This window comes from Gopherus evgoodei, unplaced genomic scaffold (assembly GCF_007399415.2).
Source record: "Gopherus evgoodei ecotype Sinaloan lineage unplaced genomic scaffold, rGopEvg1_v1.p scaffold_40_arrow_ctg1, whole genome shotgun sequence".
Classification (NCBI taxonomy): domain Eukaryota; kingdom Metazoa; phylum Chordata; order Testudines; family Testudinidae; genus Gopherus; species Gopherus evgoodei.
In genome coordinates this window covers 1379910-1406231 of record NW_022060061.1, presented here as the reverse complement: position 1 = coordinate 1406231, position 26322 = coordinate 1379910, and the positions used below count along the sequence as shown (strand labels likewise).

General features: G+C 62.2%; 3 protein-coding genes across 5 annotated transcripts; all 3 read left to right on the top strand.

The window, feature by feature from the left end:
• The first annotated feature begins 3637 nt into the window (after positions 1-3637).
• CLPP (caseinolytic mitochondrial matrix peptidase proteolytic subunit) lies at positions 3638-8717 on the top strand. Its single transcript, XM_030546026.1, has 7 exons — positions 3638-3729; positions 4532-4633; positions 6079-6150; positions 6674-6770; positions 6965-7152; positions 7534-7639; positions 8194-8717. Exons 1-7 carry the CDS (start codon positions 3712-3714, stop codon positions 8355-8357), a joined length of 747 nt encoding a protein of 248 aa, XP_030401886.1. The 5' UTR covers positions 3638-3711; the 3' UTR covers positions 8358-8717.
• A 4397-nt stretch (positions 8718-13114) lies between these two features.
• Positions 13115-21466, top strand: LOC115642510 (afadin- and alpha-actinin-binding protein-like). Of its 3 annotated transcripts, none has more exons than XM_030546094.1 (12): positions 13115-13406; positions 14004-14195; positions 14917-15027; positions 15748-15883; positions 16303-16378; positions 16866-17025; positions 17111-17228; positions 17679-17824; positions 18791-18964; positions 19359-19476; positions 19907-20081; positions 20677-21466. In XM_030546094.1, the coding sequence occupies exons 1-12, from the start codon at positions 13248-13250 to the stop codon at positions 20804-20806; spliced, it is 1695 nt and encodes a 564-aa protein (XP_030401954.1). In that variant the 5' UTR covers positions 13115-13247; the 3' UTR covers positions 20807-21466. The 3 variants fall into 3 exon arrangements, with proteins under 3 accessions (XP_030401954.1, XP_030401953.1, XP_030401955.1); XM_030546093.1 differs by having other exon boundaries at positions 15745-15883; XM_030546095.1 differs by having other exon boundaries at positions 13115-13410; positions 15745-15883.
• Positions 21467-22186: 720 nt separating this feature from the next.
• On the top strand, positions 22187-26308 carry ALKBH7 (alkB homolog 7). Its single transcript, XM_030545838.1, has 4 exons — positions 22187-22423; positions 23918-24091; positions 24829-24953; positions 25687-26308. Exons 1-4 carry the CDS (start codon positions 22187-22189, stop codon positions 25811-25813), a joined length of 663 nt encoding a protein of 220 aa, XP_030401698.1. The 3' UTR covers positions 25814-26308.
• The last annotated feature ends 14 nt before the right edge of the window (positions 26309-26322 follow it).

The window sequence follows — 26322 nt, the reverse complement described above, 5'->3', positions numbered from 1 at the left end:
CAGGGAGCTGAATTCTGCGCCAGAGCCAGGGCTCTAACCACTAGAGCCTGCTTCCTCCTCGCGATAGGGAGAGAACCCAGGAGTCCTGACTTCCAGCCCCTCTGCTCTCACCACTAGACATCACTGCCTTCCCAGGGGGAAGCCCAAGCTGAAGCAGTGGCTGCCTCTGGGAGCTGGGACTTTGGCCTCATAACATTTCCCACAGGAACCAGGAGGGGAGCCAGGACTTCTGGGTTCTCTCCCTAGCTCTGGGAGGGGAGTGAGGTCTAGTGGTTAGAGCAGGAGGGGCCTGCCAACCAGTGCTATGGACCCCAATCGCAGGGGCCTGGCCTGAGACCCCCCCAAACTCATTTCACACCAAGCCTCTGTTAGAGGGGACTGAATCTTGGTCCCTCCTTACTTGGGGCCTGATTGGAGGCAGTGGCCCCTAGAGGAAACAGGCCCCATGCCCCCCCCCCGAGCCCTGGGGCCACCAGTGCCCCTCTAAGTGGGTTAGAAATGTGAATGCCCAGTGGACAATAGATCTACCCCACCCTGTGCCTGCGCCCTGCTCTGGGGGGGAGCCAGGGGCCCTGCTGAGGCAGCAAACAGCCCTGGGGTTGCTGCTGGAGCCCAGGGAGTGCCGGGAATCAGCACCAGGAAGAAATGACTCACACTCTGTGACTCACACCGGGTGAGTGGGACACGCCCGGCAGCCCCAGGCGGGGACCAAACCTCAGCACTGACCCTTGGCAACCACAGCATCTCCCCAGCAGCTATGGGGCTCGCACTGACCCTTGGCAACCACAGCATCTCCCCAGCAGCTGTGCGCCTCGCTCTGCCCTCTGTGTATTTCCACCAGGCCAACAGGGGAATTTCCCCCCCAGTTTGCACTGGGCCCCGGGCCCCGAATCGGCTCCCAAGGAGCCAGATCCTCACCTGCTGTAAAGCAAACCAGCTCCACGGAGCCCCACCAGCTGGGGAGGGGTCCCATTGACTCCAGTGGAATCCTGGCTCCCAGCCCTCCCCCCACTCTAACCACTAGACCCCACTCCCCTCTCTGAGCCAGGGAGAGAACCTAGGAGTCCTGCTCCCACCACCCCGCTCTAACCACTAAAGCCTACCCCGCTCCCCTCTCTGAGCCAGGAAGAGAACCTAGGAGTCCTGTTCCCACCCCCCTCGCTCTAACCACTAGAGACCACCCCCCCCGAGCTAGGGAGAGAACCCAGGAGTCCTGGCTCCCAGCCCCCCCCAACTCTAACCGCTAGAGACCACCCCCCTCCCTGAGCCAGGAAGAGAACCCAGGAGTCCTGTTCCCACCCCCCTCGCTCTAACCACTAGAAACCACCCCCCCCCCGAGCTAGGGAGAGAACCCAGGAGTCCTGGCTCCCAGCCCTCCCCAACTCTAACTGCTAGAGCCCACCCCCCTCCCTGAGCCAGGGAGAGAACCCAGGAGTCCTGTTCCCACCCCCCTCGCTCTAACCACTAGAAACCACCACCCCCCCCCCGAGCTAGGGAGAGAACCCAGGAGTCCTGGCTCCCAGCCCCCCCCCAACTCTAACCGCTAGAGCCCACCCCCCTCCCTGAGCCAGGGAGAGAACCCAGGAGCCCTGGCTCCCAGCCCACCCAAGCCTCCCCAGTCCCCTCTCCGTGGCATGTTCTCCCGGCTGCTCTGGGCGCCTGGTGTCGTCCTTCACCCTGCACTCCCCCCAGCTCTGGATCGCATCCTCCCTCGGCCGGGGAACAGGGAATGACGCTTACATGGGGGAGCGCCCGATCTTGTTTCCTAGTCGCCTTGGGATAGTTACCGCGGGCGGGGAGGAGGCCGGGTGATAACACTTTGCCCTGCAGTAACATCTTGGATGGACTTGGCTCAAAGAGCTCGGCTCCTGAGGCCCTTCCTGGGGAACTCAGGAGGTGTTTGCCTCTGGCTACACAGGGGAAACTGAGGCACCGAGCACGTCTCACCCAAGGACACGGCATGTCAGTGGAGTGTGGAATAACCCCCCCGAGTCCTGCAATAACCGCTAGACCCCATTCCCCTCCCACAGCCAGGGACAGAACCCAGGAGTCCAGGGTCCCTACCCTGCCCCTGCTTTAATGCCTATATCTCATTGCCTAGGGGAGAAGCAGTGTGAGATACAACAGTTAAATCCCAAAGTGAACCCTGGATTCAAAGAGCCCCAAAGTGAGAATTCCCTTTCTAAACAGAGAGACACGCCACTGAGCTCAGAGGAGGAGTGGGAGAGGGGTCTAATGGTGAGAATGGGGTACAGGGAATCAGGACTCCTGGGTTCTAGCCTCGTCTCCAGCGGGGGCATTGGGATCTAGGGGGAGGCCAGAGGGCGCGACCTGAGTCGACTGAGGTTTGCACCCGGTAGCTGAGACATCTCTGCAATCTAATCACTGCCCGGTTTCACCCTCTGTTCTCACACCCTGGGCGTGGGCCCTTTGTGGGGACAGGCACACGCCACCAATTAACGCCTCGTAAATCCTGGTGCCCTTCCCAAGTGCCAGTGCCTGGCTCTGTGGCCTGCCCGCCACTCCCCTCTCACACCCAGCCTGTTCTGTGGTCCCTGCGTGTATCGAGTTGGGCAGCTCTCAGCCCCATTCCTACAGGGGCTGCTGTGCCTCCAACGTCCGCCACAATGGCACCAAGCCTGTGGGGGCACCTGGGCTGGAGAGACCCCAGCCTGGACCCTCAACTTCTAACTGGCTGCCCGGCTATTCCTCGCTCCGTGCTGCTCCTGTGTGGTGTGTGCGGGGGCTGCAGGCTCCGCCAGGGTCCCCAATAGACTGAGCGATGCAGAATATGGGGTATGAAATCAAGGTGGGCACTAGAGACCCTGAGGTAGCTGGAGGGGTGGTTTGGCACAGGGCAGCCACACACGGTCAGGGGGGTGACAGCCTCTGCCAGGACCCTGAGGCATCATCTGTCTCACTTCCTCCATCACGGCCAGGCTGGCTCTGGACACAGCGTCACTCTCTTTAGGGGGTGGTTTGGAGCTGAGACTCAGGACTCCTGGGTTCCATCCCCAGGTCTCAGGGCAGGGAGTGGGAGGTGTTGGTCAGCAGCTGTGTCCTGGTCACAATGACACCTCCACATCAAGCCATTCCACTGGGTCACAAAGTAAGCATGCTGGCAGGGGAGGGGGGGGAGAACCCAGGAGTCCTGGCTCCCAGCCCCCTCTGCTCTAACCTCTAGACCCCACTCCCTTCTCAGAGCTCAGCACAGAACCCAGAAGTCCTGGCTCCCAGCCCCCTTCCCACCCGCTCTAACCACTAGACACCACTGCCTCCCCAGATCTAGGGAGAGAACCCAGGAGTCCTGGCTCCCAGCCCCCGCTCCCACCCACTCTAACCACTAGACCTCACTGGCCTCCCAAAGCTTGGGAGAGAACCCACAAGTCCTGGCTCCCAGCCCCCCCTCAACCACTGGAACCCACTCCCCTCGCAGATCTGGGGAGAGAACCCAAGAGTCCTGGCTTTTAAACCCCTCCACCCCGCTCTAACCACTAGACTCCGCCCCACAGTCTCCAATCTGCAGCCCAGGGGCTAGAACTACAATTCCCAGCAGTCCGTGCAGCAGCGCCATGCATGCTGGGAGCTGTAGTTCCATTCTGAGGGGCCCTGATCTCATGACTCCCACAGGCTCCACCTTCCGAGGAGAGGGGCGGTGCATCACTTCCGGGTCGTGGGGGCAGGGAAGGGGGGCTGGGTTGGAGCGAGAAGATGCTGCTGAGAATAGCAGTGAGTTGGGGGCGGGGGGAGGGGGGCTGGGAGCCAGGACTCCTGGGTTCTCTCCCGGCTCTGGGAGGGGAGTGGGGTCTAGTGGTTAGAGCGGGGGGGGCTGGGAACCAGGACTCCTGGATTCTCACCCCAGCTCTGGGAGGGGAGTGGGTTCTGGTGGTTAGAGCAGGGGGGCTGGGAGCCAGGACTCCTGGGTTCTCCCCAGCTCTGGGAGGGGAGTGGGGGCTGGTGGTCAGAGCAGGGGGCGCTGGGAGCCAGGACTCCTGGGTTCTCTCTCCGGCTCTGGGAAGGGAGTGGGGGCTGGTAGGTTAGAGCAGGGGGGGCTGGGAGCCAGGACTCCTGGGTTCTCTCCCCGGCTCTGGGAGGGGAGTGGGGGCTGGTGGTTAGAGCAGGGGGGCTGGGAGCCAGGACTCCTGGGTTCTCCCCAGCTCTGGGAGGGGAGTGGGGGCTGGTGGTCAGAGCAGGGGGGGCTGGGAGCCAGGACTCCTGGGTTCTCACCCCAGCTCTGGGAGGGCAGTGGGTTCTGGTGGTTAGAGCAGGAAGTGAGGATTCCACTGGTGTTGCTGGGCTCAGCTCCCTCCCTGGTGTGGGGGTGCCAGGGGCAGGCCCCTGTTTGGAGGGGACGGGGGTTCCCTGCCTTGGGCTCTGGTGGTAGCAGGGCAGGGGGTGCTGCAGTGTGGAGCAGGGGCTGGACACAGAGCAGGTTGGGGGTGGAGCGGGCAGGAGTGCTAGAAAGTGACCTATCCCTGGGCAGGGGGGCAGCGGTTCATTCTTCCCTAACCGGCCGGGTCTCTGTCCCCAGCGCGCCCTCCGGCCCGGCTGCCAGGCAGTGACTGCAACCCGAAGCCTCCACCGCACGCCTGTGAGCGGCATCCCACTCATCCCCATCGTGGTGGAGCAGACGGTGAGCCGGTGCCCCTCAGTCTCAACTCACAGCCCCCTGCTAGCTCAGCCCTGCCGGTGCCCCTCAGTCCCAACCCACAGCGCCCAGCCAGCCCAGCCTGGGCTCCACCCAGCCCTGCCATTGCCCCTCACTCCCAACCCGCAGCCCCCTGCTAGCTCAGCCCTGCCGGTGCCCCTCAGTCCCAACCCACAGCGCCCAGCCAGCCCAGCCTGGGCGGTGCCCCTCGGTCCTGACCCGCAGCCCCCTGCTAGCTCAGCCCTGCTAGTGCCCCTCAGTCCCAACCCGCAGCGCCCAGCCAGCCAAGCCTGGGCGGTGCCCCTCAGTCCCAACCCGCAGCGCTCAGCCTGGGCGGTGCCCCTCAGTCCCAACCCACAGCGCCCAGCGAGCCCAGCCTGGGCGGTGCCCCTCGGTCCTGACCCGCAGCCCCTGCTAGCTCAGCCCTGCTAGTGCCCCTCAGTCCCAACCCGCAGCGCCCAGCCAGCCCAGCCTGGGCTCCACCCAGCCCTGCCATTGCCCCTCACTCCCAACCCGCAGCCCCCTGCTAGCTCAGCCCTGCTAGTGCCCCTCAGTCCCAACCCACAGCGCCCAGCCAGCCCAGCCTGGGCGGTGCCCCTCAGTCCCAACCCACAGCGCCCAGCCAGCCCAGCCTGGGCGGTGCCCCTCAGTCCCAACCCACAGCGCCCAGCCAGCCCAGCCTGGGCGGTGCCCCTCAGTCCCAACCCACAGCGCCCAGCCAGCCCAGCCTGGGCGGTGCCCCTCAGTCCCAACCCACAGCGCCCAGCCAGCCCAGCCTGGGTGGTGCCCCTCGGTCCTGACCCGCAGCCCCCTGCTAGCTCAGCCCTGCTAGTGCCCCTCAGTCCCAACCCGCAGCGCCCAGCCAGCCAAGCCTGGGCGGTGCCCCTCAGTCCCAACCCGCAGCGCTCAGCCTGGGCGGTGCCCCTCAGTCCCAACCCACAGCGCCCAGCGAGCCCAGCCTGGGCGGTGCCCCTCGGTCCTGACCCGCAGCCCCTGCTAGCTCAGCCCTGCTAGTGCCCCTCAGTCCCAACCCACAGCGCCCAGCCAGCCCAGCCTGGGCGGTGCCCCTCAGTCCCAACCCGCAGCGCTCAGCCTGGGCGGTGCCCCTCAGTCCCAACCCGCAGCGCCCAGCCAGCCCAGCCTGGGCGGTGCCCCTCGGTCCTGACCTGCAGCCCCCTGCCAGCCCAGCCATGGGCCTCTCTGGGCAGGGCCTGTTCAGATGTTGGCTTTTGGGCTGAGCTGTTAACATTGTCTAGCAGCTGAACTGAGCCCTACCAAACTCATTTCACTTCTGAGCTGTGAAACCAGGGCTCCCACATGCGATCATGAATCCTGCTCCCATCCCAGGTGCCCCTGTGCCCTCCCCCACACTCCTTCCCTGTCCCTTGAGAGGTGCTGGCCATGGGCTGAGCTCCCGGTGTGTGTTGCAGGGCCGCGGCGAGAGAGCCTATGACATTTACTCCCGGCTGCTGCGAGAGAGGATCGTCTGCGTCATGGGGCCGGTGAGTGTCCGTGGCAGCTCCTGGCCCAGCCCCCCTGGGCTTGCGCAGCCCGCATCCGACAGGAGATAAAGCGGGGAGGTCCCCCTGTCTCTAACAGGGGCCTGAGGTCAGCCACTCTAGTGTCCTGCTGGGCCGGAGCCCCACACATACACTGGACCAGGGGCCAGCAAATCGCCTTGCTTTGCTGTCAGAGCAATCGGCCTTTCTGCTCCCTGTATCCACCCCCCCAAATAATGGACTGGGCCAGACCAATGGGCATCAGAGGAGGCGTTCCACCCCACATGGTGGTGAGGAGTTGTTTGAGCTAACAGAATTCCTTCCTGACCACTGACAGCTGTGCACCCTGAAGCAGGAGGCTGCCTCCCTCGATCTTCCCTCTCTGAGCCACGAGAGTTAATGGTCGTGAAATGATTCAGCCTGGGGGGGGGAATTCAAACCGCCCCAGCCGCTGCATTTGCCTCTCCAAGCCCCTGCAGCAGGGAGTTCCCTAGGTCGCTGCCACCTCTCTCCCCACCCTTTGCAGATCGACGACGGGGTGGCCAGTCTGGTCATTGCGCAGCTGCTCTTCCTGCAGTCAGAGAGCAACAAGAAACCGATCCACATGTACATCAACAGCCCTGGTGAGTGGGAGCCCGGGCGTGAGTGCCACCGTGACAGCAGCCAGCTGTTCCTCGAAGTGCCCCCTGCTGGCCGAGCCTGGATCTGGAGCAGCCGGGAGCTCCACAGCCAGTGCTGGGGCCTTGCTCCCTCCGGCCACCCCCTTGCTGGGTGAACCGGAGAGATCCTCGCCGTCATTCTCCGGGTCTTTCTCCAGGTGGCGCCGTGACCTCGGGGCTGGCCATCTACGACACCATGCAGTACATCCTGAACCCCATCTGCACCTGGTGCGTGGGGCAGGCGGCCAGCATGGGGTCGCTGCTCCTGGCTGCCGGCTCCCAGGGCATGCGGCACTCCCTGCCCAACTCCCGCATCATGATCCACCAGCCTTCGGGAGGGGCGCGGGTGAGTCCGGGCACCAATCTGCCCTCTGGCGGGAGTGGGGCTCCTTTGGGGTCAGGATCAGTCTCCGTGCTGCCGGGGCCCACCCCAGGAGGCAGTGACCAGCCACGTTGCTGCGAATGAGGCTGAGGAATGATTGGACCATGGAGGCGGGTTCCCCTCTGGCTGCTGGTCTTGAGGGTCCCTCTGGGTTGGGGGAACCTTTGACCCTAAGGTCGCCGTCCCCAAGTGGATAGAGACCCCCGATCATTCCCAGCCAATGCCTGGGACGAGTTTGGCTCAGCTGTGCTCTGCGTCTGCTGCAGTTGGACTAGTCGGGGTGAGAAGCACCCCTGGGTGGGGGCTCCATGAAGCCAGGCTGCACCTCACGATGCCTCCCCGCAGGGGCAAGCCACGGACATCGCCATCCAAGCCGAGGAGATCCTGACACTGAAGAAGCAGATCAATGCGCTGTACGCCAAGCACACCAAGCAGCCCCTGGAGGTGATCGGTGAGTGCCCCCGAAATCTGCCCGTGGGGTCTCCAATGGGGAGAGGCTGATGCGGGAGGGGAAGGCAGGGACAGCTGTACTGGGCTTCCCAAAACATCTCTGTTCTGTGGGTGAAATGGGAGGGAGTGGGGCCCCCTGTCACCAACGGGCCTGGATCCAGACCTCGCCCCCCTCCCCCTGTGTGGAGAGGTCAAAGTTCAGACCCTGAAGGCAGGGCGATCAGCTCTCATGCTTCATGGCATCAGCCACTCGCTACTGCAGGGGTCAGGAAGGAATGGATGCCGTAGGCCAGGCTGATGGGATGAAATATCTCAAGCAGTGCAGGGGGTTGTTAATTCCAGAGGCACCAGTGGGGCTAGACCCCTCTGCTCTTCAGCTCCAGCTGTGGGAACTCCTGGGGGCTCTCCAATGGCTGCTGCAGTGTTAAGGCTCTTCTCCCCCCTCTCTCTTTGGGTCAGCCACTAGAGGGTGATGTGCCCTGGGCCAAGGTCTCGAGACTCCCCCCACCCCCAGCCTAGGGCACCCCTCACCTTCCCCGTGCTCTTGTCCTGCAGAGTCCACCATGGAGAGGGATCGCTACATGAGCCCCATGGAAGCCCAAGAGTTCGGGATCCTGGACAAGGTGCTGGTCCACCCCCCTCACGACGGGGAGGACGAGCCAGAGCTGGTCCAGAAAGAGCCTTCCCCACCTTCCTCCTCTTCCTTGGCTGAGCCCTGAGAGCCCTCTGGGCTTGGATGGGAACCGACAGAGGCAGCTGGGGATTGTTCCAGCCAGGAGGGAGGAAGCTGGGACACACCAACGCGTCGATGCAGAGGGGTGGGGATGGCAGGGCCCCATGCTGGGATCCCCTCCCTGCCCCCGCTTGCTACATGGATGCAAGAGGAAACCAACCCCACACTGGGCGTCCCCCTCTGCTGCCCCACCAGCAGCTGGCAAGATTGGTTGGGCCGAGCTGGGGTGTGTCTGGCAGGGGCCGATTATTTTGGTATCTTTGGGTCACAAGAACACGCCCCCTTCCTGGTATAGAGTCGTTAGCTGAATGATTGTTACTAAATTAAATTCTCCAAGTTGTTCGCACTCTGTTTTGGGTCCTTTCCCCTGTAACAGCAGCAAGTGAAGAGGCATGAGACAAATATTTCTTAAGATGGGGGGGTGTCTTTGTGCTCCCCATGTCCTGGTCCCCTTGCGTCTCTTGGAGCAGCCTGAGGGCGGCTCTAACTTGAGCTCTGATTCCCACCGACCCAGAGGGAGCAGAGAATAGCCCAGTGCTGTGTGCTTCCCCCCGCAGCAGCTGGGACAATCCCTGCTCAGGACTGATTCTCAGCAGGTCTTGGTTGACCAGCGTGCGTGTTTTTTTGCTTAGGACTGTTTGTGGAAAGACTCCAAGCAGGGTTTGCAGCAGTCACCTCTGAGGTGGAGCGCAGCAGCAATTTAACAGTGCACAGCAAGGCCACACAAGGGTCTGGGTCACTCTGGACTGAAATGCGGCCACCTCTGGGGTGGGGCAGGGCAGGTCCATGATCGCTCTTGTAGAAGGGTGACATCATGCATTGGCCTGGGTCGTGCTCTGCCCTGGGGAGGGGTGGGACAGGGCCGTGGTCTGAGTCTTCTAAAGCAAGCCCAGGTGGAGCACAGGGAACGTCTGACCTGGAGCGATGGGGCATTGGGCCGGGAGGAGGGGGAGATGGAAGCAAGCAGGTCCCGTCCTATGTGGTCGTCTAGGCCAAGGGGTAGAGACGAGCCTGTGGGGCTGACTGCACGGTGGATTCTAGCGAAGGCAGCAGGAAGTTGTGTAAAGGGGGGGTTTAGTGTGGACTCCGGTGCAGACTGAATGAGATTTTCTGTGGGCACAGGGGGCTGGGCCTCAATTTTCCCTTCTGGGTGTAGCACAATGCCTCCTAGTGCCATCCTAGGGCATTGGGATCAGCACTGACTGTGAGGGACAACCCAAGCCCTCTAGGCCAGTGGTCCCCAACGTGGTGCCCATGGGCACCATGGCGCCCCTGGGGCATTTATGTGCGCCCGCCTAGTGCCCGGCAGGGGAGACAAGCCGCAGCCCCGCTCCTGACGGGGACAGAGAACTCCCGGGCTGCGGGCACCAGTGTTCTCTGTCCTCGTGGCTTCTCTCTGGATTTATATATTATGTTACATTAAATATGATGATTTTTGTATTATTTAATGGACAAATACACAATAACCCTTGAAAAATTGTTGGCGCCCGCCACACTCTTCTGAAAACATGAATGTGCTACTGGCCACATAAAGGTTGGGGACCACTGCTCTAGGCTGAGCCCCTGCCCCAGCGGGCCCAGAACTAACCCATGTCCTGCAGCACCCGGCCCCTGAATGTCCAGCGGGGCCAGAGCCAGAGCTCCCTGCCCCCATGTCCTGCAGCACCCGGCCCCTGAGTGCCCAGCGGGGCCAGAGCCAGAGCTCCCTGCCCCCGTGTCCTGCAGCACCTGGCCCCTGAGTGTCCAGCGGGGCCAGAGCCAGAGCTCCCTGCCCCCATGTCCTGCAGCACCCGGCCCCTGAGTGCCCAGCGGGGCCAGAGCCAGAGCTCACCGCCCCCGTGTCCTCCAGCACCTGGCCCCTGAGTGCCCAGCGGGGCCAGAGCTCCCCGCCCCCGTGTCCTGCAGCACCCGGCCCCTGAGTGCCCAGCGGGGCTAGAGCTCCCCGCCCCCGTGTCCTGCAGCACCCGGCCCCTGAGTGCCCAGCGGGGCCAGAGCTCCCCGCCCACGTGTCCTTCAGCACCTGGCCCCTGAGTGCCCAGTGGGGCCAGAGCTCCCCGCCCCTGTGTCCTGCAGCACCTAGCCCCTGAGTGCCCAGCGGGGCCGGGGCCAGAGCTCCTCATCCCCTCCTCCTGCAGCACCTGGCCCCTGAGTGCCCAGCAGGGCCAGAGCTTCCCGCCCCCGCATCCTGCAGCACCCAGCCCCTGAGTGCTCAGCGGGGCCAGGGCCAGAGCCAGAGCTCCCTGCCTCCATGTCCAGCAGCACCTGGCCCCTGAGTGCCCAGCGGGGCCAGAGCCAGAGATCCCTGCCCCCATGTCCTGCAGCACGCAGCCCCTGAGTGCCCAGCAAGGCCAGAGCCAGAGCTCCTCATCCCCTCATCCTGCAGCACCCAGCCCCTGAGTGCCCAGTGGGGCCAGAGCTCCCCGCCCCCGCATCCTGCAGCACCTGGCCCCTGAGTGCCCAGCGGGGCCAGAGCCAGAGCTCCCCTGTCCTGCAGCACCCAGCCCCTGAGTGCCCAGCGGGGCATGAGCCAGAGCTCCCCGCCCCCATGTCCTGCAGCACCTGGCCCCTGAGTGCCCAGCAGGGCCAGAGCTCCCTGCCCCCGTGTCCTGCAGCACCAGGCCCCTGGTTGCCCCACACGAGCAATGCTGCCCCATGGGGGCCCGGCTCTGTTTCGAGTGGCTCGCAGAGACTCTGCACTAGCTCTGGGCGCAGGGAACGAGAACCAGGCTCCTGCTTTGCACACGAGGATAAAATGTCTATGTATCTCCAGCTCTATAGCCCCATATCCAGTCCTATACGCCCCGGATTTCCCTCTATGCTCCCTGTCTATTGATGCACACACACGTCTCTATCCCTTATAGGCACAACCTCTACCCCATATAAGTCCGTGTCTGCATCCCTCTAGAGCCCTTTCTATCTCCCCCAGAGTCCCTTCAACCCCGCTCAAGCCACACGCACCAACCTCCCTCCTGCCATGTGGGCTTCACAGCTACCAACTACAATTGCCAGCCTGCCCCTCTCCCGAGCCACGCCTCCCCCGTTTAAGCAATGCCATTGGCTAGCCTTGCTGCCTTCTCATCCAATGGAAAGCCACAAAATGGGGCGGAATGGCCAATGGGAGAGGCATGGGGAGGTGGGCAGTTTGAAAGGTTCCCTGGGCCAGGGAGGTGGCTTTTGTTTGCTGTTCCCACAGTGAGATCAGTTGGGTGGGCAGGGGTAGGTTACAGGGGGCTGGGGCTGGAGGGGGTGGTTTGGGGGATGCAGGGGGTTGGGTTGGGAGGCTGGGGATGGATATTTGGAAGGTGTGTGTGGGAGGGTTGCTGGGTTTGGCTAATGGAATGGGTAGTTGGGGGGATGGGTTGATGGGTGGGGCTGAAGGTGGAAGGTTGGGGTCTGGACTGTGGGGGGCTGGGATTGGAGGAGTTGGGCTGCTGAGATTGAGGGGGTTGGGGGCTGGATTGTGGGGGGCTGGAGGTGGAGGGTTGTGGGGGGTCAGGGGGTGGATTGGGGGCTGGGATTGAGGGTATGGGGCTGGGGGTGGGGGGTCAGGGGCTGGATGGGGGAGGGAGGTGGAAGGTGGGGGGCTGGAGGTGAAGGGTTGTTGGGGGCTGGATGGGGGTCCGCGTGCACGGGCTGTGTTCTAGGGGGGTGGCTCTCAGTTGCGCTGCGGTGTCTGGCACTAGGAGCCCCCGGGCTCTGAGCTCCTGGAGGGAGCAGCGCTGGGCCAGGAGCCCTGTGGAGGCATCACCAGTGGGTGCCCCTTGGGACAGGGTGGGGGGCCTGAGCTCCCATTTTTCCTGCCAATATGGGAAGATGTTGGAGCGTCTCCCCCTTTCAGTTCCCATTTGTCTGCAGTGGGGAGCCCTGGAGAACTCAGTGTGCCCCCTGCCGCAGCAGGCAGAGCCATCGCCAGGTAACTGCCAGCACCATGATCTGACTTTGGGGCTGAGGACCCTGGGCGCCTTCTCCCACATTACAGGGTTTTGAAGCCTCGTGGGCCCCTCCCCTCTGGGGAGCTGGTGTTGCCCCTTTTTTACTGGAAAGGGAAACTGAGGCACAAAGGTGGGGGACAGGGTGAGACCCAGGCTCCAAGTTACAGCTGGGAATAGAATTCAGGGGTCCTGACTCCCAAACCTGCTTCTTTAACCCTCTTCTCTTCCTCATTAGACCCCGAATCCCCCCTAGTGACAGGAATAGAACCCAGGAGTCCTGACCCACCCATCCCTCTCCCTCTAGACCCCACTATCCTCCCAGAGCTGGGGAGAGAACCCAGGAGTCTTGGCTCCCAGCCCCCCTGCTCTAACCACTGCACCCCATGCCCCTGGGAACTCAGGAGTTCAAGTCAAACATTACAGCAGATGTAGGGTCAGGTGCTCGTGGGGATTGAGGTTGTTCCTGGCCCTGAGTTGGAGCAGGGAGTGGTTAGGTAGGAGCGCCTGGTTCCATATGGGAGTGCCAAGCCCTGGGGAGAAGCATGGTGCAGTGGTTAGAGGAGGGACTTAGGGAGTGGGGTTCCTGGTGGTTCTCTCTGCCTGTCTAGGCTTGAAACAGCATGATCCAGTGCTTCCAGTGCAGAGCTGGGAACCAGGACTCCTGGGTTCCATTCCCAGCTCTGGGAGGGGAGTGGGGTCTAGTGGTTAGAGCAGGGGTGGGACTGGGAGCCAGGACTCCTGGCTTCTGTTCCCAGCCCTGGGAGGGGAGTGGGGTCTGATGGTTAGAGCTGGGGCGGGGGTGGGAGCCAGGACTCCTGGGTTCTGTTCTCAGCTGTGTCCCTGACTGACTCTGACCTCTTGGACTAGCTCCTTCACCCCCGTCTCCCTGCTGGTGCCCAGATTTCAGTCTCGCTCTTTTCCGCACTGCAGAGACCAGGGGTTTAATGGCCAAGTACATCCCCGAGCCAGGCATCTCTTCACTGGTGGGGGCCAGCCTGGCCGACCTCGATGGCCCCCAGGAGCTGCTGGAGGCGAGCAGCGAGCCGAGCGAGGGCTTCTGCTGCAGCGCCAACATTGATCATTGCATCTCGTACCTCAACGAGGCAGGTGGCGTCCCGGGTGCCGGGCAGGGAGGAGTTAATATTCCCTGGGCAATGGGCTGGTTCCCGCCTTGACTGCGGTAGGCCCCATTAACCCTCCTCGCTCGTTTCATGGGAGGATCCCACGCTCGTTGTGAATTTCAGGGGTCAAAGAAAAGGCACCTCTCCAGGCCGGGGGGGATTCCATTGCACACTGCCAGGCTGCAGCTGGCTTGGCCCTGGAATCCAACCCTTCTTGGTACAGATCCCTGGGGACCCTCAGCGCGGGGACCTGGGTAAATGGCTGGGGGGAGTCAAATTGGCGTGGGGTGGAGCTAATGGGGAGGAGCTACAACTGGGCAGGGAGTGGGGCTAATTGGGCAGGGGGCGGAGCAAGCTGGGGGTGTGACTGGACAGGACTTGGGGTAATCGGGGAGGAGGTAGGGGCATGAAGGAGCTAATTGGGGGGACATAACTGGGGAGGGGATGGGGGTGAGTGGGAGTGGGTGGGGCTCATTGGGGAGGTGGGTTGCAAGTGGGGAAGGGGCAGGGCTAATTGGGATCCAAATCCTGCCCAGAACTGACACCCCCACCCCCGGTCTGGCCTGTCTGCCGCTGCAGGAGGTGGTGGGGCTGGGGCTGGCCCCGCTCTGTGCAGAGGGAGGCTTTGACCTCCGGGCCTTGGTGAATGGCACCTGGGCCCTGCTGCGGCATTACCGGGAGGCCTTGGCCAAGCTGGGCGCCATGGAGGCCGAGGAGCTGAGGCGAGCCGGCGAGCTGGGCTACCTGAGGGGCCGGCAGAGCAAGCTCAAGGTGGGTGCTGGGGAGCCGGGGCGCGGGAGGGGCTGTGGTTTGCACCGGGGCGGGGAAAGGGCCCATCTGGCTCGGATTCCCACTCCCACATCAAGTCGGACGAAGGAGACGTGCCCAGTCTCATGCCCCTTCTCCGGCAGCGGAAGGCACCAGCGGATTCAGCCAAGGGGACAGATCGCCCCGGGCCATTGCCTGCCAACAGCCTGGTGCGATTTTTTGGTGGCCGTGGGACCCCCCCAGTGTTGGTTGTCGCAGTGTCCCCTGAGCCCTGTGGTCGGGCCGCCCCTCTCAGCCTGCATCGCCGTGGATCAGGCTGCAACCCTGGGACGCTGCTTTCCTGTGGCGGAGAGTTCCACAGGCTGATGGTCGGCAGGAGAGGAGCGTGTCGGGGTAGAGGGGGCAGAGACATTGAGCTCAACCAAGGGGGGAACGTGAGGGGTTATGGGGGTGGACGTTCCCAGCTGAGCTCAGGGATAGTTTCCCAAGGGAAGGGGAGGAGGCCTCGTGGTTGGAATCGGTGACATTCCAAGCGCTGCAGAGTCCTGTGCCCAGGTGGATCCTGCCCTCCAAGGCGAGCTAGATGCTGCCCCAGGGCGCTTACAGAGGTGGCTCCTGTATCCTTCTGGGGGATCACACAGGGCCCCGGTGGGCTCAGTAACTTCTGCCAGGCTCCCAGGGGTGGTGCCGGCCCTGCATCCGCCGTCTCCTTTTCCCACGCCAGGGGCAAGTGGAGGCCTGTGAGAGAGAGATCATGGCTGTGCAGAGCAAGGAGCAGCAGCTGCAGACCAAGAACAAAGAGCTGCTGACCTTGCTGAAAGGAGAGAAGGACGAGGTGAGGGGGCGCGGGACGGGGGGTCTTCCCACCCGGCTGCCCCATCCCACAGTGACCTCCCAGCCCCCCCGCTGGAAGGGGAGCATAGGAACCGCCAGAGTGGGTGGGACCCATCTCCCATTTTGGACAGGGGACAGGCCCCAAAGGCTTCGGCTGGGGGGGTAGAAATATCACAGATGCAGTTATGGGATAATCTGCTCTCCGCATGGAGTCCCATCCTGACCCCTAATGGACACTGGCTTGGGATAACCTCTGTGCATTAACTCTTACAACCTGGCGGTTGGTATCTGTATCACCTCCCTGGCCCGCTTGGAACCTGGCTGAGTTCTCGGCCTCGACGGCTTCCTGTGGCAGGGAGTTCCACAGGCTAGTGACACACAAGCAGCCATTGTGGTCATGAAGGCACCTGAGCGACGCCAATCGGAGCCTGGGTTCTAGCTGGGCAAAGGGGCTGGTGCAGGTGCTGGGGCATCACCCCCCTAGCACGCCTTGGGGCGCTACCCCCTGCACTGGCCGCCCACCCAGCAGCCCTGCCTCCCTACTCCCTGCCCACCCCAGGACACCCCCAACACCCACCTACCCACCCGGGGGCATGGCTGAAGCACTGGCCAGCGGTGATGCATGATCCAGAAGGGCAGAGGTTATAGTGAAGGGAGGGGGCAGTGCTGCCTTGCCCCCGGGGTGGTCCCGGTTTGATTGGTGCCTTGGGGTGCCCAGCAGGTGGCGAAGCTCCTGGCCACCCTAGCCAGCCGTGGGGCACAGCACCGCCACGAGGTGAGGAGGAAGGAGCAGGAGCTGAGCCGGCTGAAGGAAAAGATGAGCCAGCAGCTGATGGACAAGAGGGACAGGCGGGCAGGTGAGTGGGGAGTGCTGGGGTGGGTGGGGGTGACCTCCCCTGTGGATCTACCTTCTGCCTCCCTGGTGCAGTGCCCATGGGATTCAGGCTTCTCCATTTGCTGCGTTCTCTGCAGCTGTTAAACAGCTGCCACGCTCCACCCCAGAGGCAGCTGCATTGGTGAGGCAGAAGATTTCAGCAGAAAGCTAAAGTTCAGGGGAGGTAGCATTGTATGGTAGCTAGAAAAGGGGACTTTATGGGGCCAGGACTCCTGGGTTCTATCCCTAGCACTGTCAAGTGAGTGGTGCCCAGTGGTTAGAGGAAGGGGCAGGGAGCCAGGACTCCTGGGTTCTATCCCTGGCTCAGTGGTTAGAGCGGGGTGGGAGGGTTAGCTCGTTTGGGGCTGTCGTTCCGAGAGTCCTCCCCCTTACTCCCTCCAGCCATGGAGATTCTCAACAGCCTGGGCCGAGCAGATGGCAGGAGGGCAACCTGGAAAACTGGGAAGTCGCTCAGCAAGTAAGAGCTGTGGCCTCTGCGGTGGGCACCTGGAGCTCTGGGCGGAGGCTGCCCCTGGACATGGCAGACGAGGGCAGCTGGCATGTGCCTGGGGGGTGGAGGGGTTGCATGGCTGGGTCTGAGCAATGCGGGGAGGTTGTGTCTGGGGCGGGGGAGCATGAGGGGTGTGCAGGCAGTTGGAGGGGAGGGTCTGAGTGGATGATGGGGCATAGGAAGGTGGGGCTCTGGGGAGGGGGTCTGGGGGGGCTCTGGCTGAGGTGGGCCAGTGGAGGGGAGATGGGGCTGGTGGCGGGGAAGGGAGGGTCTGGGTGAATGGGAACAGTAGGGATGTCTTGGTGGGCGGGTGCTGGGGGACGCTGGGGGTGGGCGGGTGCTGGGGGATGGGGCTCCGGGGGACACTGGGGCTTGGCGGGTGCTGGGGGGCTCCGGGGGACACTGGTGGGTCTCAGCGGGTAGCTCCCCGCGGCATCGCTCCCCGCCCGGGCAGGAAGGAGGAGGAGATGTTCCGCTCCCTGCTGGCGGCGCAGGAGAAGCAGCTGCAGGAGCTGATGCTGGAGAACGCAGAGCTGAAGTGGCTGTTGGCCCAGCGGCGCCAGGATGTGGGGGGCCTGCTGGGCGAGGACGGTGTCGCTGTCAGCACGGCCCAGGTGAGCTCTGCCCTCCGGGGGCCACTGGGCGGAGGGGTTTGCTGCCTCCCCGGCTGCTCATCCCACCCCGTCCCCCCACGCGCAGGGCGGCGAAGGGGAGCCAGCGCCGGAGGGGACCTGTTCGTCCGATGCGACGCGGGAGCAGCTGACCCGCAGCATCCAGGACCAATGGTGCAGCCATGTGGAAAGTCTGGGCTGTCAGGGTACGGCACCCCACTCCCCCCCAGCTGTGATCTCATCTGGGGTGCTCCCCCCCATGGTGATCTCACAAGGTGACGGGCTGGGCGTCTGTTACACCATAGCCCCGTCTCCCCTCCCCCATCCCCCTGCCCTCCCCAAACGTGCCCCAAACCATGCACCCCCACCGGCTGCCGTCCCTCTATCCTGCCCTAGACCTTCACCCCTCCCCACATCCTCTCTTCTGTCCCTGCCCTAGAGAGACCCCCAATCCTTATGCTGAGAGGGCTTCACTCCAGGGTGTCTCCACCAATGGCCCCCCAGCCCCACTCTGCTCCTTGCTGGGCCCTGTCTGTTTATTCAGTCCTGGTGGTGGGGGAGAATCTCCCCCCGAGTGGCCAGCTCCACTCTGAGCTGAGCTACTTCCGCACAGTCCCACCTTCTGGAGCTCAGCTGCCCTTGCTCCGTTCTTCCAGCCATGCCCTCCGGCTCCCAGGGGTATGAGGCCGAGGGCGGGGACCATGTGATCAGTGTGACGGACCACGACAAGGAGATCATGAAGCTAAAGGCGGAGATTGAGGACAGCCAGCAGCTGATTGCCTTGCAGCAGCAATGCTTCCAGGTGAGCACCCTCGCAGGGGGAACTTCCCCCCCCCCCCAGTACCCCACGGGGGGGCCCCAGGTTCCTGAGCCACAAGCAAGAGATGGGAGCATCCCATGGCATCGTCTGAGCGGCCGAACCAGGCAGCTCTACGCCAGTGGTCCTGGAGCTCATCCCACCCACCTGCTGCTGGGATCCTGGTGCCCACCCTTCCAGGAGGATGGGGATAAACAGGGGAGGGGTCAAAGAAGACCCACGAGAGGGATTAAAAGATTGGAAAACCTGCCTCCCAGAGAGAGACCCCGGGTGCTTAAGGGGGGGGGTGACTTGATCACCGACTGGAAGTACCCACCTATGCTTGGCAGTCTGCCAGGCAAAGCTCTAAGGAGCCAGTGGCTGAAAGATGAAGCTAGACCAATGCAGACAGAACTGAGAGGTACGTTCCTTAACAACGAAGGGGATTAATTAACCACTGGCACAACTTACCGAGGGCCGGGGTGACTCTCCACTGCTGGCAACGGGACATCTCGGTTCTAGTTCAAACAGAACAAATTCAGGGAAGTCCCATGGCCTGTGTTCACACACCAGCCCAGAACCAGAGAGGGACAAAACAGGCTGCTTCCTAAGACAGCGGGGGACAGCTTCCCCCCTTACTCTGGGGGGGCTGTCTGCTGACTGCTTCTGATGGCAGCTCCCCCACAGAGCCCCCGGCCTGCAGGCCAGAGCAAGAAAACCCAGTTTTCAAACCCACCATGTTTTGGCAGCTGCTTCCCAGCTTGTCCAGCTCTTTGTAGTTGTTGCTCCAACTCAGAGATCACCTCCACCTGCCGCTCAGTCTCTGTCTCCCTTTGTTGGTTGGAGCATGTACTACAGCAGAAGCTGGTGCTTTGTGACCCAAAGGTGGTGGGTTCGATTCCCCGCTAGCCACACCTCCAGGGGATTGCTGCCTCTTCAGGCCTGTGGCGTCTCTCCCCATCCTCCTCCCAGGAGCAATTGATCGCAGCTGCCAACAGCGAGCTGCCGGCCAACCTGAGGGGCTCCTACTTCCTGGAGGAGCAGCAGCGGCTGCAGGAGGAGCAGGAGGCGTTCCAGCAGCAGAAGCGAGCCTTCCAGGAGGAGCGCCAGAACTTCACGGAAGCTGCCATCCGCCTGGGCCATGAGGTGGGAAGTGGGCAGGGGATTGCTCACTAAACAGCATCCTCCTCCGTGAGCCGGCTGCTGGATTGCTGGCTCTGTGGGTCATTTTGTGGGTGGGCGGGGCCTGTATCTTTGGTTCTCAATGGCATTCAGATGCCCCGTCCCTTTAGCCACTGGCGGGCCCAAGGGTCGCTGGTGCAGAGGGATGCAGGGGCGAGGGCCGGGTGGTGGGGAGTGCTTGGAGGCTGGCACTCAAGGAAGCCATTTGAAAAGTCACTGGAGTCAGGAGCATGACCAGTGGGGAAAGGGGGAGAGGATGGAAGGTGCCATCCATGGGGATCTTGCCGTGGTCTCAAAAGTGACCTTCCCTCCACCGGCATCCTGGCATCTTATTTCTCCTCATCCCCTCTCCTGCCAGAGGAAGCAGTTTGAGGAGGAACGAGCCCTGCTCCTGAAGCAGCATTTCCTGAGCACAATGGCGGGGCTGGGACCCAGAGACCCCGGGCGGAGGCAGTCGGCCCCACTCGCCGCACAAGGTGAGTTGGGCCGGACCAGCACATGGGTTTCTGGCCGAGGCACGTGGATTCCCGCCACTGCTGGGAAAGGCTCTGCAGGCTCCCAAGGGGACCCTGGGAGAGGCTCCAGGGCCCTGTGGTGGGATCTCAGCACCGTTTACCAGCATCACAGCTCCCTTGTCCTGAGCAGGGAGGGCGGATGGGGAAGTGTGGACCCTGCTGCTTGCCCCTGGCTCAGACCATGCCCTGAAGGGCACCCAACTGGAAGCAGAGCTGGGGCAGAGGGTCTGGACTCCTCCTCCAAGCAGTCCTGACCAAAGGTCCTCGCACACCCAGCACCGGCTGTATCTACGCTCCTGCATGTGAGCGCTGCGTGTCTGCAGCCCTCCTGTCCACTGCCAGGCCCCATGGCTGCTGTGTCTAACCTCCCTCCCTTTCCCTTTCTCCCCAGCTGCGGAACAGGAGATTCTCCCCCAACCAAAGAAATGGAACAAACCCACCTACACTCCCTACCCGAAGGCCAACACCCCAGCGGTGCTGGTCAGAGGCAGGCACCTCGCCGCCAGTCCCGCCACCCCCAGCACGGCGGAGCTGCTCAGGGTGCTGAAGCTCATCCCGGATAATGGGTACGGGGTGGCAGGGGGAGGCTGCGCTCTGCGAGGTGGACCAGGCATAAGCTAGTAATTCCCGACTGCTATGGCCAGCTGGATCACTGCAGCCAGACTCAGCTGCCAGCTACCGCTGATCTAACCAGTGAGCGAGCCCGGCTGCTGCAGTTAGGGGGCTGGGGACATGGAACAGCCCTAGAGGGTCATGAGCAGCACGCGGGTTGGCTGGAAAGCAGGTGATGATGGGCCCCCCCGGGGCCCAGCACAGGGACTTGTTGTTGAGGAAGGGGAAGGATATGCACAAAAGTCTGGCTGTGAAGTGCTGGAGTCATCAGGATGGGGACCTGTGCCAAGGATTGGGGAAGCCGCCGCCAATGGGAGGTGGAGGGTGGGAATCTGGGAGGAGCTGTAGGTTGGGTGTGGAGGGGAGGGAGTAGAGGGGAGTTCATTAGCAACTACACCTGCTGGTAGGACTCGGGCATTAAGAGCAGCTGCCATGTCTCCTGCGCTGTGTTCGGGACCTTCTTGGTATCCCCATGTGTAAGGGAAAGAACATGGAATCCGGGACGTAGTAGAACATGATTCTGAATCTCTCATCCTGATCTCCCGACAGACCCCCGCCCCCCGTGCAGAGTAATGACCAGAGGGAAAGCCACAAAGATACAGCCTGCCAGACGGAGAGCGAGGACTTCTGGCCCGTTAGCGGTGACCTTCTGGACCATTTCTTAGACAGCTCCTTCTAGCTTCTTGCTGCATTTACCTGGAAGAACCTGACCTCAGACCATTGCTGGAAGAACAGGGTCAGCTGCTCCCCGTGCTGCACAATCTTTGAGCACCACTAGTAACATTTGTGGGTGTGTGTGTGTGGGGGGGTGTTTCTCCCCCCTTTTTGGAAGATCTAATCCACCCTGATGAGTGTTACCTTCCGGCTCAGACCTCCATAGCTGCAGCCTGTGTGGGTTGTGACTCGGTAGATGAGATCTCACTATGAGCTCATGAGTTGGGAATTCTCTTTGGAGAAGAATCCCTGCACCTTGCCTGTAAGCTTTTTATCCTCACTGGAGGGCTCTGATATTTTTTACTTTTTTAATGGTCGTGGTTTTAAATATTGGGCTGTTCTATAAAAGCCAGTTAAATGCTGCTTGCTCAGTGCCTTTCCCCACTGAAACCCCCTCAAGGCTGGGTGCTAGCAAACTCCCACCCAACCCATGAATTGTGAATGTGAAAAACTGGCCATGGAGAAGGGATTTCCCCTCTGCTGCTGCCTCCTCATCCAAAACGTTATCCCCCTCCCCTGAGTGGTGGTGGTCTGTGTCCTGGTGTGGGAGGAGGGATTCTTAGCTACTTTTATAGCTCTTATAATAAAGAGACATTGAAATTAAGAATGTTTTTGTCTTTAAAATGGGGTGATAGCAAAGGGTTTGGTTGGCCAGCTTGGCTGAGGCATAGGTGAGGGCAAAAGCAAGCTACGGCCTCGCCAGCGCAACTTGGGTCAATTTCTAGGGGGGCGGTAGGTGGGGGAAGAAGCAGTCGTTTTTGGAGCTGCCCAAGGAGTTTGCATGGAGCAGGGTGGCCCTTGCTTCTCGGCACTGAGCCAAGGATGGCCAAAGTCCTGCACCTCTGGGCACACGGACTGACAGCTGCTACTGTCTGTCCCTGCTTCCCATCATGCAGTGGGGTGTGTCCAGGGCTGTCCCTCAGTCCCAGAATGCACTGGGGCAGTTGTCAAGTCACTTGGTCCCTCACACTGCACCGGGGGGAGGGTCAGGGATGCCCGTGCGGCTCCTTCCCACAATGCACCGGGGGGAGGGTCAGGGATGCCCGTGCGGCTCCTTCCCACAATGCACTGGGGGAGGGTCAGGGAGGCCCGTGCGGCTCCTTCCCACAATGCACTGGGAATCAGGGACGCTCCTTCCCACAATGCACCGGGGGGAGGGTCAGGGATGCCCATGCGGCTCCTTCCCACAATGCACTGGGGGAGGGTCAGGGAGGCCCGTGCGGCTCCTTCCCACAATGCACTGGGAATCAGGGACGCTCCTTCCCACAATGCACCGGGACGAGGGTCAGGGACGCTCCTTCCCACAATGCACCGGGCCGCCCACTTTCCGTCCGCCCCGCCCACAATGCACCGCGCCGCGGCCCGCCTGCCCCCGGCCCGGCCTGGCCCCTGGCCCCGGCGCGCCCTGTGCGGGGAGGCCCCGGCGCTGCTGCGGGCCTCGGGCCCGGGCGTGGCGCGGCGGCTGCGGGGCCAGGCGGGGGTGCGGCCCGGCTTCCTCAGCGGCCCCGAGGAGGCGGCGCTGGGCCAAGAGCTGGAGCCGCAGCTGCGCCGCCGCCGCTACCAGTTCGACCATTGGGACGGGGTGAGCCGGAGGGGCGGGGCTGGGCTGGGAGCCGGGGGGTGTCTTGGGGTCGGGGTGGGGCTGGGAGCCGGAGGGGGCGGGGCTTGGCTGGGGGCGGGGCTGGGAGCCGGAGGGGGCGGGGCTTGGCTGGGGGCGGGGCTGGGAGCCGGAGGGGGCGGGGCTTGGCTGGGGGCTGGGGGCGGGGCTGGGAGCGGGAGAGGGGGCAGGGCTTGGCTAGGGGCTGGGAGCGGGGGAGGGGGCGGGGCTTGGCTGGGTCAGGGGGTGTCTTGGGGTCAGGGTGGGGCTGGGAGCCTCTGGGGGCGGGGCTGAGAGCGGGGGCGGGGCTGGGGGCGTGTCTTGGTGTCAGGGTGGGGCTGGGAGCTGGGGCGGGTCTTGGGGGCAGGGCTTGGCTGGCAGTCTGGGGGATGGGGCTGGGAGCCAGGGGAGGTCTTGGGGCTTGGCTGGGGGTCTTGGGGTCAGGGCATGGCTGGGAGCTGGGGAGGGGGTGGGGCTTGGCTGGAGGTCTTGGGGCAGGGCTGGGACCCTTAGGGGCAGAAGGGGGGCTGGGCTATGGGGAGAACTGAGGGTGGGGTCTGTGGGGTCAGGGAGCTCAGCTGGAGGAGTGCGGCTGGGAGGAGCTGGGTGTTTGGGGAGGGAGGCAGGTTCTGAAGCGAGCTCAGTGTTGGGGGGGGCCTGGGCTCTGGGGGCTTTGGGGAGGGAAGATGGGGGGGCTGGGCTCCCAGGGGTGGGAGGGAGCTAGCGGGTGTCAGGTCTGAGCTAGGAGCCTTTGGACATTATTGGGGAGGTAGGTGGGATTCTGGGCAAAAGGGAGTTTGGGGGGGTTCCTTGATTGTTCTAAGCTGGGGTCTGGCTGCCCGGGCAGTGCTGTGGGCTCTGAACAGGGAACCTTGGGGGGCCGCAGTCACTGGGGCTAAGCTGGGCTCCATCGGAGCTAACGGCGGGCTGAGCTGCCCTTGTGTAGGGGCTCAGCCTGGGTATTTGGGGCGTTGTGGTCTTAGCAGATCTAAGTCGAGCACGTGCTTCTTGGGGGAGAGGAGGCTCCTGGTGGAAAAAGGGAAGCAAGCTGGTTATAGGGTGGGAATGGCTTCTGGGCTCCTCTGTGGGGAGAGCGTCTTGGGGATGGGCGCAGGGGGCAGGCAGCTGGTGGGCCTTACAGGGGAGTGGCTGGCTTGCAGCTGGCCACCCAGTTGTTGAGGTGTCCTGATGTGAGGAAGGGCTGGGCATGTGAAGGGTGGACGTTGGCTTGCTGGGCATAGGGGGGAGTGGGGAACAGAGCGAATTCCCAACCATAGGGATGGGGGTGCTGCAGGGGGGTCATGGGAGCCAGTGCAGGAGGGGGCTGATATGGCTCAGATTGGCCCCAGGTTTTAAATAGCGATGGGCACAGGGAATCATGGCCCAGAGGAGCACCCCTCTCTGTCGGGGTTGGGCACACATGGGCACAGGACAAAGCCGAGACGCTCCAATCCATTACCATGGCGTTCTCTCACCCAGGCCATTCATGGCTTCAGGGAAACAGAGATAGCCCAGTGGAGCGAGGCAAGCCGGGAAATCCTGCAGCGGGTCCGGGATACGGCCTTTCCGCCAGGGATGTCGCAGCTCTCGCTAGTCCACGTCCTCGACCTGGATAAAAGCGGCTACATCAAACCTCACATAGACAGTGTGAAGGTGAAACTGCCGGGCTCAAATGTGACCTGGTTGGAGGGAGCTGGGGCTGGAGGATTGAAGGGACTGGGGTAGAAAACAGACGTTTGGTTTTGTCTTTCAGCCAGAGCACCTTGGGCTTCATTGCTCGTCCTAAGCCACATACGGGCAAGTCGGTGGTGGGAAGCGAAACCTTTGTTCCATGGGGATTGGGGCGGGTGGGGGGCACTCTCCTCTCTGAGCTAGTGCCCCAGTGTGGTGCTAGGGCAGGCGGTGTGGGTGACTCCGTAGGGGTGCTCCCCTGATCCATACTGATCCCAGCATAGAACATGGCTTGCTCTTTTGGGTGAAGGATAAAAGCAAAGGCAGGACTACTGGGCAGTGATGAGCCCAGGTTTTTTTTCAAGCTCCCCTTTGCCCAGCATCCACACCCCCCCCCCAATAATGCCCAAAGGCTCCTGGCTCCTGACATCCCAGGGTATCCCCTCCTCCTGGCCTAATTCCATTAGGTCAATCGTTGGCTCTTCCTAAATTTCCCTGCAGTTTCATTTTGAATATGTGATTCTTCACTCCCTGTCCTAAAACTGCCTTGTGTTGCTGTGCACTGATAAGCAGCTGCATCGCGCACCCCAGAGGCGGTTGCATTCGCTGGCCGGGTGGGAGACCTTCATGCTGGGTCCCAAAGGGCTAGGATGAGCAACACGATAGAAATGCCTGGCTGCATTACCGGCATTTATCGTACCTTTTCTTCCGTGCATTAGTTTTGCGGCTGCACAATTGCAGGCCTGTCCTTGCTGTCCTCCTGTGTGATGCGGCTGGTCAGTGAGCAGAACCCAGAGGACTGGATGGACCTGTTGCTGCCGCGCCGCTCGCTGTACATCCTCAGGTAACGTGGCCCATCAGGTGAGGATGTGGCAAGCCCTAGACATGCCGGCGCCTCGTCTCTGCCGTCAGAGGCAGGGTGCGCCTGGTTCTGTAGAACTTTGTGAGAGGTGCCAAAGGAAGTGCCGTATGAGAGGAGTTAGTGTTTTTTTTTGGGGTGGGGGGGTGTTGTTAATAATCCCTAGGTCCTGTAGAGCTCTTACCAGCAGCACGTCTCAGAGGAGGTCAGTAAAATTATCCCCCTTTTACAGATGGGGAAACTGAGGCACGGAGCAGAGAAGTGACGTACCCAAGGTCACCCAGCAGGCCAGTGGCAGAGCCAGAACCAGAACTGAGGTCTCCTGACTCCCAGTCTCTAACCACTAGGCTGCAATGCCTCCCTTAGTGGCAGCTGGGAGTGGAGACTGGGCACCCTGATTTCAGTCTCAGCGCAGAGGTCAAGGACTGAATGTGCCGTGGACACTGAACTCACCCTTAGAGGTTCTATCTAAGGCCCATTTATGGCCCATCCCCATAGTATCTGAGGACTGTATTTATTCTCACAACCCCCGGTGGGATAGAGCAGGGCTTTTATACCCAGTGTACTGCTGGGGAAACTGAGGCACAAAGACTAAGTGACTTGCCCGTGGTCTCACAGGGAGTCTGTGGCAGAGCAGAGTGGGCCGCCCTAGTCATATGTTATAGAGGCCAGTGGCTCTTGGGCTGAGCCAGACTTCCTCTCTTCCCTCCTTTCGCAGAGGCACGGCTCGCTACGAGTTCACCCACGAGATCCTCAAAGACGAGGAGTCCTTTTTTGATGGCCAGAAGATCCCCCGAGAGAGGAGGATTTCCGTCATCTGCAGGAACCTGCCAGCTCCTACGTAGGCCAGGCTAGAGACGCTAGTGGAGCCGTGGGATTGGAAACAGCCTTCCTCCCCTCTCCGGGCTGGAGCAGAGCTGAATGTTTTCATTTTTCACTCCAGCCTGCTCAAAGGGACCTGTCTGTGGGGGTTTGTAGCTAAGACTAAACCAGGGGACTTCTCCCCTCAACATGCAGCAGTGGAGGAGTCTGCGGATGTGTGTACCCTCGACAACCAGCCAGGTACCTACTGTGTCATCAGCCGTGCAATTCATGAATGATTTAATGCGCCGTATTGACTACCCACAGGGCACGGGAAGCTGTAGAGTCCATGTTAAACCCAACAAGTGAAATCTAAAATGGAAACATCTCTCCTGCGATCTTTGTTACGGGGCCTGGGGTGACTTTACCAAGAGCAGGTAAATAGAATTCAGACAGAAGTATGCCACTTTTGTTTGTTTTTAAAGGGAACCGCTGGCGAATTTTGGCGAATTTCCCTCAGTAAAAATAATTTATTTTAACATGAACCTTTTTT

Coding starts and splice junctions, on each gene's coding strand:
- LOC115642510 (XM_030546093.1), top strand. CDS start 13,248: ATGGCCAAGTACATCCCCGAGCCAGGCATCTCTTCACTGGTGGGGGCC. Junction 16,379..16,865: donor ACTGGGAAGTCGCTCAGCAA/GTAAGAGCTGTG, acceptor CCGCCCGGGCAG/GAAGGAGGAGGAGATGTTCC. Junction 17,229..17,678: donor GGAAAGTCTGGGCTGTCAGG/GTACGGCACCCC, acceptor CCGTTCTTCCAG/CCATGCCCTCCGGCTCCCAG.
- ALKBH7 (XM_030545838.1), top strand. CDS start 22,187: ATGCACCGCGCCGCGGCCCGCCTGCCCCCGGCCCGGCCTGGCCCCTGG. Junction 24,092..24,828: donor CTCACATAGACAGTGTGAAG/GTGAAACTGCCG, acceptor TCCGTGCATTAG/TTTTGCGGCTGCACAATTGC. Junction 24,954..25,686: donor CGCTCGCTGTACATCCTCAG/GTAACGTGGCCC, acceptor CTCCTTTCGCAG/AGGCACGGCTCGCTACGAGT.
- CLPP (XM_030546026.1), top strand. Junction 7,153..7,533: donor AGCCTTCGGGAGGGGCGCGG/GTGAGTCCGGGC, acceptor GCCTCCCCGCAG/GGGCAAGCCACGGACATCGC. Junction 7,640..8,193: donor GCAGCCCCTGGAGGTGATCG/GTGAGTGCCCCC, acceptor CTTGTCCTGCAG/AGTCCACCATGGAGAGGGAT.